The 12883-nt window shown below is 40.7% G+C and overlaps 1 protein-coding gene across 1 annotated transcript; it reads right to left on the bottom strand.

Moving 5' to 3' along the window:
• Window positions 1–8302: 8302 nt before the first annotated feature.
• LOC122024757 (protein trichome birefringence-like 28) lies at window positions 8303–11676 on the bottom strand. The gene is made up of 5 exons (XM_042583445.1): window positions 11081–11676; window positions 10816–10987; window positions 10537–10736; window positions 10213–10368; window positions 8303–8866 (listed from the first exon to the last, which is right to left on the bottom strand). The coding sequence occupies exons 1-5, from the start codon at window positions 11560–11562 to the stop codon at window positions 8503–8505; spliced, it is 1374 nt and encodes a 457-aa protein (XP_042439379.1). The 5' UTR covers window positions 11563–11676; the 3' UTR covers window positions 8303–8502.
• Window positions 11677–12883: the final 1207 nt, after the last annotated feature.

Genomic DNA, 12883 nt, shown 5'->3' with positions numbered 1-12883 from the left:
TTATTGATAATTTTATTTAATTTTATAAATTAGATTTGAGTTATATTCCTTTAATGGTTAATTAATTTTTTTTTATTATTTTATTTATTTATTAAGATGATTTTTCTATTTGCTCCCCTTTGATCATAGCATCGATATGGTCTATCAAGGTAATGTATTTGATCCTTGGGGACCCAATATTGATCAAGTCCAACTTGATTAACTAAGTTGGACTTAAGTACCCATGCTTGGACTATTTTACTATTCGGTCTGTTCACTAAAGATAAATAAGATCGAAATTTCCTTTTTGCTTTGAATCCTAGTCCGGATCGATTGTAAACGGCTTTCTGTTTTCCAAGAATCAAGTCAAGATTCTTGGAACCCAGTGTAAACCGTTCCAATGCAATTTTCAAATCCTTGACTTGACTTTTCAGGCTGGAATTTTCTTCCTCAAGTGTTTGGACTTGAGTTAAGGTTCCAGTCTGAACTGGGTCAGTCAAGGATTCGGTATTAGTCGCTTCTTTAAGGGATGTTACCTCCCTTAGAAGCGACTTGATCTGAACATTGGACTTAGCTACTTTACGCATTAAATAATTAATTAAATTGTATAAACGACATTTAATTACAGAGGGGTTTGGCCCTTCGGAAACGGATACGGATTCATGGCTTCTCTCGGACTCGGCTTCCGATTCGTCCTCGCTTCCAGATTCGTTGGTGTAGTCCCGGGCCGTCAACGCAAGAAAACTTGCCTACTCGAGTTCTTTGTCGTCGGATTCCTAGGAAGAAGACTCGTCCCAAGTCGCCTTCAGGGCCTTCTTTCTTCTTGGTTTCTTCGGATCCTTCTGGTTCGGGCAGTTCGCCTTGATGTACCCCTTCTGATTGCACCCGTAGCATGTCACCCTCGAACTTTACCTTTGCTTGGGCCTCCTTGGATTGAATTGCCTTTTTGAGGTCCTTCTTGTTGAAGCCTTTCTTTTTCTTGTAGTGCTTCTTCACCAGGTTGACGAGTTCGGCAGTGAGTTCGTCGTCGTCGTTGTCTGAATTTGGTTCTTCTTCTGCCTCCAGTTCGATTTTGTGCTTTGATTTTGACTCGCGTGCTTTTCTTGTACCTGCAATCAAAGTCAAACCTTTCTCGGTCAGACGTGAGTTAATCTGTTTATGAAGTTCAAACTCAGTAAACAATTAATTTAATTTAATAACAGAAAGGTCCTAAGAGACCTTGTAAGCATCTACCATGGATACCCACAAGGTATTCCTCGGAAAGACGTTTAAGGAATACCTGATTGCATCTCTGTTGTCTACCTTTTGCCCGATCGCATGTAGCCCGTTGAGTAGATCTTGTATCCAGGCATGGAGTTGGGTAGCCGTCTCACCTTCATGTAATTTAATATTATATAACTCTTTAAATATTAAGTCCCTTTTACTCACCTTTGTGTCAGATGTTCCTTCATGAAGTTCGATTAGCTTCTCCCACAATACCTTGGCGTTGGAAAAAGGCCGACGCGGTTGAGTTCCTCCTTTGTTAGTCCACACTAGAGGCAAGTTGCTCTGACATTTTCTTCCAACTTCTTGATTAATGCTGGATCCCAGTCTTCGCAGAGTATTGGTTTGTCGTCTCCGCCAGTCGGTAGTTCAAACCCAGTCTTGACGATCATCCACATCTCGAACTGAATCTTCAGGAAATTCTCCATTCTGTCCTTCCAGTAACTGAAGTCTTCTACGGTGAAGAGCGGGGGACGGACAGTGTTGTAGCCTTCTTGTTGGGCCATTTAGAGGATATGCACAATAAAAAAATAAAAAGATGTCCCAGGACTTGATCCTGGATTAGTAGTGCGGTATGAAAATAAGAATAAATTGTATTCTTGAGTGGTGCTGCACCAACTTTGAGAAAAGAATACGATTACGAAAAAAACTAGATCAGAATGTAGCAATTATGCTAATTCTAATCGACTCCGAAAACTAAAAAGTACCACAAAAAGAATGCTTGATTGGTGGTTGCACCAAATCAAAGCTACCCCGCTCTAATATCAATTGTTGGATCGAGATCGCGCTAGAGGGGGGGTGAATAGCGCTCGTGGCTTTCACGCGTTTCGGATTCGAAAAACTCGACGTGTGAGTAGCGGAATAGAAAGAAATAACAAACACACACAAAGACACCATGGGCTTACTTGGTTCGGAGCTTAGGGCGACTCTTACTCCAAGGCCCGCGATCGTTGATCGCTTTTCGGCGGGTAACAACTATAAAATCGATTAGAGTACAATAAGTGTTTACAATTAAATGTACTGGAAAGAAAACTTATACCGACAACTAGAGATGAAGAAAACGCAGCTTCGGGATGTCGGGTACTTGCAACAGCACTTCTAGGTCATCTTGTTAGCAACACACGAGAGAAGGTCACTTTAGGATTGATTGATTCAAGCTGCTGCTCGAACACCCCTTTTATACACTGCTAGAGGCGCCTCAAACCTCATCCAAGGCGCCTCCAAGCCTCCCGAGTCAGCCGCATGGTTCAGCGTAGAAATCTTCGTCGCTTATCCTGCTTGAGGCGCCTCCATGGCCAGTCCAAGGCACCTCCAAGCCCTGCTCCAAGGCACCTCCAGCTCCATCCGAGGCGCCTCCAGCTCCTCTTCGCAGCCAACTTCTATTTTGCACCTGATGCGCCTCCAACCTTCATAGATGCGTCTCGAACACTGTTCATCCGAGGCTTAGCTTGTTCCTTTTGTACCTGCAAGACATGTTAGTCCCAAAACAATAACATATCCTGCAAGACAAAGTTAGAACGAATATAAACATGATAAATCAAGTGATCGACAGTCATCGAAATGTCCGGGTCTGACTTCAGATTTCCGACCGAAAACCCTAGGTCGATCCGACGGCTACTGTCTCCTCTGCGGGAACGCGTCCTCACCTACTCCCCTCAGGAGAGGTTATCTGATGTCAATCCGGTCCTCCAGACCGACTGGACTTTCTGCCTAGGGTTATCACCCCTTAGGACCTAGGGTTACTGCCTACTGCCCCCTAGGGTTTTTCTCCACCTAGGGTTACCTCCCCCTAGGACCTAAGGTTACCCCCCTTAGGATTTTCACCACTTGGGGTTACCACCCCCTAGGACCTAAGGTTGTCGCCCCTTAGGATTTTCCTCCACCTAGGGTTACCACCCCCTAGGACCTAAGGTTACCACCTCTTAGGATTTTCACCTTGCCTAACCACAGCTTGGACTTTTGTCTAAGAACACTTAGGACTTTTCTGCAATCTCTATCAGACATGTTAGATGACAAATAAGCTTAACTTTGATTTCTTTGTCATTATCAAAACTTGGGTTCGATCGTCGGATGCTTCCCGCACCAACAGTGTGTGCTCTTAATCATGATATAATAACAAGCATATATACTCAATATTTATTTCTTTAATTTATCAAAGGGTGTGATTTAGTTCAATAAATCAATAGGACCGATAAGTTGGGAAATGATATTATTTATATGGTGTGTTATTGATTATAGAATGAAACTGTGCCCTAGTAATTTAGGTTGATAATGCCCCCAAGAGGAGCTCATAAGGTTTGTCATGTAAACCCTGCAGGTGGACTTAATCCGACATGACAATAAGGTTGAGTGGTACTACTCTTGGAATTAGATATTAATTAAGTGAGTTGTCAGTAACTCATTTAATTAGTGGACATTCGATATCTTAAACACAGGGAGATTAATACACTCATGATAAGAAGGAGCACATATAGTAATATGGGATTGGTGCGGTAGTTCAATAATAACTCTTTAGTGGTATGAGTTATTATTGATGAACTCGAGTTGGGTGTTCGGGGCGAATACGGGAAGCTCAAGTTCATCGAGAGACCAAAACCAATACCTCCTCTCGGTCCCTGTCGTAGCCTCTTATTTATAAAGTCTTATACCCATATAAACCCACCTTCTTACCCAACCCAAGGTGGCCGGCCAAGAAAAAGCTTGGATGAGTTGAGGTGTGGTCGGCCCTAGCTTGGAGCCCAAGCTTAGGTGGTCGGCCACATAAAAAATAAAAGGAGTTTATTTTAAAATCTTTCCTTATGTGGAAGCCATGGTTTTAAAAGAGAGTTTAAAATTTAAATCTTTCCTTTTATAGTTTTCTACAAAAGATTAAGAGAAAGGTTTGATATCTTTCCTTATTTGTAGTTAAAAGGAAGATTTTAATTTTTGATAAAACTTTCCTTTTTTTAACCATCCTCATGATTCTAAAAGAGAGTTTGAAAATTAAATTTTACTTTTGATAGTTTCTACAAAGGATTAAGAGAAATGTTTGATATCTTTCCTTATTTGTAGATTGAAAGGAAGATTTTAATTTTGGAGAAAACTTTCCTTATTGAAATCATCCACATGTTTTAATAGAGAGATTTTAATTTATAAAAGTTTTCTTCTATAACCAACCATGAAGGGAATTTTTTAAAAGAGAAATTTTTATTTTAAAAATTTCAGGAAACAAATTAGGAAGTTTTAATTTTGTGTTTAAAACTTTCCTTATTTAGAGGATTTGAGGTGGCCGGCCATTAATAGAAGAAAAGGAATTTTTTTATTAATTAAATTTTCCTTTCAATGGCAAGGAAAATAAGGAAGTTTTTATTAAAACTTTCCTTATTTGCCAAGACCAAGGAATATAAAAGAGAGGGTAGAGGTGCCTCACCTCACAACAACTTATGATCTAGTATTCCTCTCTTCTCTTCCTTGGTGGTAGCCGACCCTTTCTTCCTCCTTTCCTCCTATTCTTCTTCCTTGTGTGGTCGGCGCCATCTTCATCTCAAGGAGCTTGGTGGTGGCCGGATCTTGTTAGAGGAAGAAGGAGAGATAGGAGGCTTTGTTTCTTAGCATCCCTTGGAGCTTGGTTGGTGGTCGAAACTTGCTTGGAGAAGAAGGAAGCTTGGGTGGATTCTCGTCTCGGTAGATCGTCACCCACACGACGTCCGAGATAAGAAGAGGAATACGACAGAAGAGTGTGAGGTCTATAAGCTACAAAAGGTATAACTAGTTATTAGTTTCCGCATCATAACTAGTTCATCTTTTTGTTTAGATCTTGAAATACCAAAAATAAGAAGCTAACGTTTCTAAGTTTCGAATTTATGATTCAAGTTTGTGTTTCTTTTGTTTTTTTCGATCTTGTGATTCGATTGTTCTTAATAGTTAAACCTAGGGTTACTATAAGGAGATTAAATATTGAATTTCGTTGAAAGGCTTTGTGTAGGAAGTGGTGGATGATCCCAAACCCAAAAAGGCCTAGTGCCTCGCCATGTTTAACCTGGAAGTTGATCTCTGAAATAAATATTTAATCGAATTTGTAACATGGGTGGATTTGGATTAATAATGTTAAGCATCGTTTGTGATCCAAGTCTAAATATCTAAGAACATATAAGTTGATTTTGGAATCAATAATGTTAAGTTTTGTTTGCGATTCGAAATTTAATTTCTAAAGAACACAATAGGTTGTTAGGAATGGTTCAGGACTTGTACAAAATTTTTGTATAGGGGAACCAGTACGATATTCCGAGTAGCAACCAACAGACTTGATATCGAATCCCTCGTGGGTCGATCCAATGTTGAGTCATGATGAGTGAAGTTAAGTGGAGAAAATCCTAGGGAGGTAACCTTAGGTCTTGATGAGTGAAGTCAAATGAAGAAAACCCTAGAAGGAAGTAACTCTAGGTTCTGGTGAGTGAAGCCATATGGAGAAAATCATAAAATGAGGTAACCTTATGTAATGAGAATACTTGGAGGAGTGAACTCCAAGCAAGGTTGCTCGGATAGTTTCTGGTCGACCTTACGCGATCAATTGGACCATCGAATATTGGTAAATCTAAGTTTAGTTTTACCATAGTATTTTGCATTACTATTATTATTGTTGACTAATTTAGTATTGTAGGAAAAGTCTTAGTGGATTAAACAATCAGACACTGGCTAGAGAAAGTCCAAACAGATCTTAAGGACCAATGTTTGACAGGTAGGTTGAGGTAAGCAACTAGAGAGGAGTGATGGTGAGATTGTATTCCAAAAAGGAACAACCTTAGGTCGTTGATTCAATTGAAGAAACCGGAAAGATTTCTAAGTTGAGATCAAGATAGTTTTACTGTTAATTACTACTCATGCATAATATATTACTGTGCTAACTTTATTTTGCAGGATTATTTGTTTAACTCTATTTTACAAGAACTGATCTGATCGGTCGATTGAACCTGCATAATGTGACAGAGATGAGATCACGCAGAAGCAAATATAGAAGTCAGGCTGATCGATCGATTGAACCCAGGGATCGGTCGACTGAACAATTAACACACTTAATGGAGAATTATTGGCAAATCTCGACGAACAGGGAAATTGCACAGATCGGTGACCAATCAATGGGATCGGTCAACTGAATAATAAATGCTATTAATGAGGTCGTGATCAGATCTGGACATAGAAGGAAAGTTGATAAATCAGTCGACTAATAGAGAGATTGGTCGACCGAAATGATCAGTCGACCGAACAAAGCTTATAAAAAGACATCAAGATCGAGCCGACTATAATACTGCTATACAATCCTCTGCTCGCGCCTCTGTTGTTCTGTGCCTCAAACTACACGTGCAAGTTGCTACGCCAAGAAGTGCCAATGAGTTTCATCTTTTACTCTTTGTCGGTATACTTTTATTATCTTACATTATTTACAAGAAGATAATAATGTGTTACTATCTTCCATTTCATTTATACGAATTGTTTCTTTCTAAAGATTTCGAAAAGAAGAATTATAGTAAATTGTCCAATGGTGCAATTAAGGATCGTGAGTCTTAGAATAAGAGTCGACATAGTCTCCGAACCAAGTAACCACCTGAGCCACCTGTCTTTCATTTGCTATCTTATTTTCCGCTTACTTTGATATTTATTTTATCGATACGAAAAGAAAAGTTTTTAATGAGTGATATTCATCCCCCCCTCTATCGCTTCATTTCAATCCATCAACTAGTGATAGCTGGAGTCATGCATATTGTAACCCTCGTTGTTATATAGCTAAATGACTACTTTGCATCTTACTTGTCTCAACCATTCAAATATAGTGGTAGTTGGAGACGTGAACAGTCGTCACAGTCTTGCCCATTCAGTCACTCAAATGTAGTGGCGGTTATAAGTGGCGTGTAGGAGTGACGCATTTGTGTTCATATGCATATAATGTGCGGTGTATCTTTCATAGATATCTCTGTATTTGCTTGTGGTTATTGCATTTGCTTGAGATATGATTGTTGTATATATCATACATGTATATATTATCGATTATATTGTTCAGGTTTTACGAGCAGATATGTTGTTGATCCTTAGAGAGTTTACTTATCACTATATCGTATGTGTCGATTCCAGATTGGGTACGTGTATTCATTATATCAGTTATGATTATGCGCATTTATTTTGTCAGTACATTGATCTTCATCTTCTTATTTCTCTATTAAGACTGTATATACCTTGATCTCCCAAGCAACAACGCCTCTCCTCCATAAGCCACCGGTCCGCCACAAGTTAGTTTCGATCGGTACTCGATGAGCATGGAACGGTTATGAACCATCTTCACATAGAGGAAGCAAAAGTGATCGATGTCGAAGGGATTGGCGACCAGCTTCAGCCCCGATCTCCTCCACGACATGATGTCGTGCGCCCCCATGGTGTTAGGCGATATCTACTGCGCAGAGCATGCGGTGATGTTGACCGTGACAATCTCGCGGCGGCTGTTGGAGGCAAAAAGGAAGGCGTCTCCAGAAGCAACGATGATGTAGAGGTCCTCGCCGAGGGCGACGCTTGCGCTCAGGACGGGGATCTTAAACCACCAGCTGAAGTGGTTATCGAATCCGGACAATATGGAATCCTTAGGTGGCCTCTTCTTGTAGATGAAGAGCCATCCGTCGCTGCGATCGAAGCGTCCCTCATAGAGGCGGCGGAAATCGTGAGCGAACACGAGAAAGGCAGGTGCCTTGGAGACAGATCGGACATGGAGAAGCTCCGAGAGGACACGAGACGAAAGAAGATCTTGTGGAGGAGTTAAGAAGGGAGAAGGCAAAGGCCAACGACATCCCTCATGAGTTGCTTCTACTCGTCTCGAAGGGTAATTTTAGAAAAAAATATTAATAATCCTAGAATGATGAAAAACTTTATGTTTCTAAGATTTTCTGATTTCGAATTATATTCCCTGATTGTTAACCTGACGAGAATATTACATTATGAAAAATCACTGATTATTTAAACTAAACAAAATTATTATTAATAACCTACTGAGATAATCAATGATAACCACGAACGTACTAGGAATCTAACCATTGAACTATTGCACGCATCATTACAACTTTTTTTTCCCTATTATTATTCGACTATTACAGGTCGCTAATCCAGTGTGCTAAAATAAGGTTAATTTTGGCATTTCCCCAGTAAATTAATAATTTTATAAAACGAAGAAAAAACCTTTTTTTTTCTCGTTTCAAAATAAAAATAAATTTCGTAAAGTGAGGAAGTTTGTGTGCCAACGCGTTAGTAGCGGCTGCGGCGGCCGGAGAGGAGGTGGACGAAGAGGAGTTGGTTCCAGGTATCCGGCACACCGGGGAGGCACCAGTGGATGCAGTCGGCGAACTCTGCAGGCTTCGCCTGCTGCTCCGGCGTCAGCAGTGCCCCTCGCCGCACCGTGAACACGGATGTGTGCGCGTCCTTGCGCCGTTCCGACATGGTCGTGATGTCCACGAAAGTGACAGGCACGCGGAGCGCAGGCGAACCCAGCGCCTTCTTCGCCAGAGCAAATATGTTCATGTCAGTGCCCACGGAGATGCCGGTCATGTTGGTGATCGGTAGCGTCTCTTTGGCGCACTTGATTCCCGCCGGATTGCCCCAGTCCGAGCTCCTGCGTCAATAAAAATGACGACTTTGCATTAATTTATAAAGCTACAGAGCTGCACCATGAAAAAACAAAAGCGCCCATTAGTTAATAAACTTGAAATTTGACCTCGAATTGTAAAGTTAGGGTAATAAGAACAACAAAAATATCTACTTTTTGAGGGATGATTCCACTCTGTTTCCTGGCACATCTCCTTCAAGGCTTCAATAGTTAAACATAGGAACAGGCAAAGAGAAAGCAAGGCAAGAAGATGCAGAGCATTGGATGTCTGCAAAAGCATGGTTTGTGTAGAAAAGTATCACGGAATTTAGTTTCTTTAAGGCAACTTGTTTCTTTGCCGTGGCAGGCACATGGTTTTGCAGTTCAATAATTGAAGGGACTGCTTTCACAGGGATTCTTTAAGAAAGGGGTTAAAGTAGTTTCTGTCTTACTCTAGCAATTAGAACGTGCATTGGTAATTAATGGAGGAGAGCAAACCAGGAAAAAGCAGTGACAAACTGTCCGTGCAATAAATTAATCACAAAGATAGGCAGACATGGACGAGGAAGACGAAGAAAAGCAGTGGCGGAAACTGGAAAGTCCATGGAAACAGCCAAACAGGAGGTCTGCAAGACTGCAATCATGTCTCAATTGGTTTTTAGCTGCGAAGTCGACGAGGCTTTCATGTAAGTGTAGAAACATGGAAGACATGAAATCATTTACTATGGCATGCTCGTGTTATTTCCCGTGGTTTTACACAGGCAATTTATTACCAAACCAGATTGACCACCAACACACATTGCTGATTTTATTCAATATTTTTATTCTGAAGCTTAAAAGCAAACTGCCGGTATTTTCAGCCAAATTTATGGCTCATCTCGAGTCAAATTTAGATTATGTTGAAGAAAGTAGGGAGCAAATTGATATGAACAAAGCAACATGAGATAAAACGAAGATGCAAGTGACCAACAAGCAAAAAGCCTATACAAAAGTATGATCGTATCCATTAATGATCAAAGCGTCGGATTTCAAGGTTGGTGAGTAAACAGTCCACAACATTGGTCAAACTCTTCTATTCCAGGTCAACTCTGGTGTCAGCTGCTTCAACAACTGAGCATATACAAAAGTATTAACTGCCATGCATTAACAATGGGGATTCGCCTTAATTTTGATTGCAAGTCTCACTTAACAAGCCGATTTATTGATACTCTACATCCACGTGCTTAGTTTTTTTATTATTGACAATTAAGCAGCACAAGAAGTTGAACCGATGATATGATTGAGTGAAGTTCTAATTGCATCATGACAACTGTGTCGAGGAGAAGAGATGGCTATTAAGATCAAAAGAGCAAGAGCTCGAGGAGTTTACTTACTTGCTGTGGATAGGAGACATGCTCATGAAGAAGACGGACGTTTTAATGGGGTCGACGTTGCGATCCAGCCAACTTGTCAACGTCCTCAGAACTCTGTCATACGCTTCATATCTCACGACCATATCGTGCTCCGTCCAATTCCGTGCCCCTGGACGCCTGCTTCGTCAAACCAAATCGATGAGAATTTGATTGACGCAGTAAGAAATCGAGCGATTATAATCCAAGTATCAGTGACCGGTCATGGCTTTTCGAGTCAAAAATGAGTTGAATTCATCATTCATGGCGTCGGCGAGGAACTGGAGCAAATAGCCAAATAGTACTCACAGGACTCGCATCTCGAAGGTGTTCATCCACCAGATGTAGGTGTTGAAGACCAGGACATCAGCTCCCTCCCAGTGGACGGCGTGCTTCTCGATGGCATCGGGGTTGATGATCCGGACCGGGATGCTGTGAATGTTGGGGTCGTCGGAGTTCGACTCCACCAGGAACGGCGCCCAGTAGAACTCGATAGATGCGTTGTGTTCCTAAATTTGTCTCACTATTCACCGATAGGGGCTAATCGATGGATGGATCGACTAAAATCGGAGAGGGAAAAATTGGTACCTTTATTGTGAAGATGATTCGGGAGCCTTCGACCCGGCGATCCCTCCCTTCCGGCGGCACCACGGTCTGCATCAGGCAGACAAAGGACTCCCACTGATTTCGATTCATGGAGTCGCCGATGAACACCATCCGCTTCCCCCGTAGCCACTCTAGCACCAAACTCGCGTCGAATCTGGCAAAACCAAGTCGAACAATTTGAGGGCTTTTCAAAAAAAAAAAAAAAAATGAGGCGAGAGAAATCGATGCGAGGGTTTCGGGTGCCGACTTAGGCAAAGAGCACCCGGCCGGCTGCCATCTCCACTTCTGGTACATCGCCTCCGGGCGGCCGTTCCGCGAGCACGACATCTGCTGCGACAGGTACTGGCACTGCTCCTCCCGGTACATCGGGAAATCTACATCATCGAAAACCCACTCGCCGCGCGCGAGGTCGCACGTCTCCGGCACGGCCGCCGAATCGGTCGCGTTCGCGACAGCGATTTCCAGCGTGTCCGGCAGCCGCTGGGAGAGGGATCCTCCGGGGAAGTCCTCGTGCGCATCCTCCTGGGATTTGTAAGGCGACATCGACCGCTCAGCCATGGCCCTGAGGTCCTCGCTGTACATGACCAGGGCGAAGAGGAAGATGGCGAGGACGAGGGCGTAGATGGAAAAGTTGCTCCCTTTCCTCGTGTACGACCCGACTAGCTTCGCCACCGTCAGCGAGGGATCCGCCGGCGTGCCAAGCGGCGATTTCCGGCGAGGGAGGTGCATCGTGTGAAAGGAGGAGGTAGTAGTACTAGTGTTCTAGAGACAACGAGTAAAGCAGCTCCTCTTCCTCCGCCTCTGCTACTAAAGTGGGAAGGAGCGTGACTACGTGAGCTTTCAAATTGGTGTGGAGTTTTTCGTTTCCTGAAAATGTTAAAATATTTATTATTATATTTTAAATTTAAATCCTATATAATGAAAAATGGAATCAACCGTTAAATTTTTTTTTAAAAAAAAAACAATTTCTACTTCCAAAAGGCTATTTAACGTGGAATCTGACTTGCAAGTAGATGATGACAGGCCAACACAGCACTTATCGAGAAGCTTCGCATACAATGAGTGATTTATCGATATGCATTTGATTAAATTAAAATTATATATATCTATATATATATATATATATATATATATATATATATATATATATATATATATATATTTCCTTGAGTTTACAATTTACATTAATTACGTTGATAAATTATGAAGCTATTTTTATTATCCCCACAAAGTAGGTCAAAGTGGGATGCGATTATGCGAAGTGACCTTTGAACCGTGCTGAATGGCTTCCATTAACCGTAGTGCCGACGAGGACATGCATGGATTTGGACTGCTCGCCGTTCTAAAAGGTGACACGATTGAATGAAGGAGACAACCGAATCTGTCACTTAACGTTAAAATTGGAATAATTGTTTATATATATATAATTTTATTGAGATATAGAACTGAAGTAGTGATATTGAATGTCTGACTTAATAAAAAAAAATCTCGGTAAATAATTAGAGAGTAATAAATGGATGAATTATTTTAACTCAATTAATTTTTTCTAAATTTTTAAAATCATCTATAATATTTACACGAACTAATGAAAGCTTATATATACTAGACAAAAATAAATATATATAAAATATATAATTTATAAAATATTAAAAATCATGATGTACTTTAATTCTATAAAAACAGAGTTTCAACAACTCCTCAATTTTTAATTTGATAGATTCTTTTTTTATTAAAAAAGTGAGAAAAAAATGATTACACGATGCATTAATTGAGTTTATAGGAACGAAAGTACAGTAATAGAGATACATCTCTTCTAATAAAAGTTACTGGACACTTGAAAATTTAAATTGATTAACTTTCGATTATGCACTTCTAACTTTCAATATTAGAAAATATATCTAAAAATATAAAAGTTTGAGATGTCGAATCCTAATTTTGAAATATATTCACAAGTAAATCATGAATTTACCGAATATCTTGTATGTCTAAAAAATAGCAAAGGGAGATTGTTTAAGGATCATTTTATGTTGATCATGTAAATGAATAGAAC

This window comes from Zingiber officinale, chromosome 9B (genome assembly GCF_018446385.1).
Source record: "Zingiber officinale cultivar Zhangliang chromosome 9B, Zo_v1.1, whole genome shotgun sequence".
In the NCBI taxonomy this organism is placed as follows: domain Eukaryota; kingdom Viridiplantae; phylum Streptophyta; class Magnoliopsida; order Zingiberales; family Zingiberaceae; genus Zingiber; species Zingiber officinale.
This window is presented reverse-complemented; position numbering and strand designations above follow the sequence as displayed.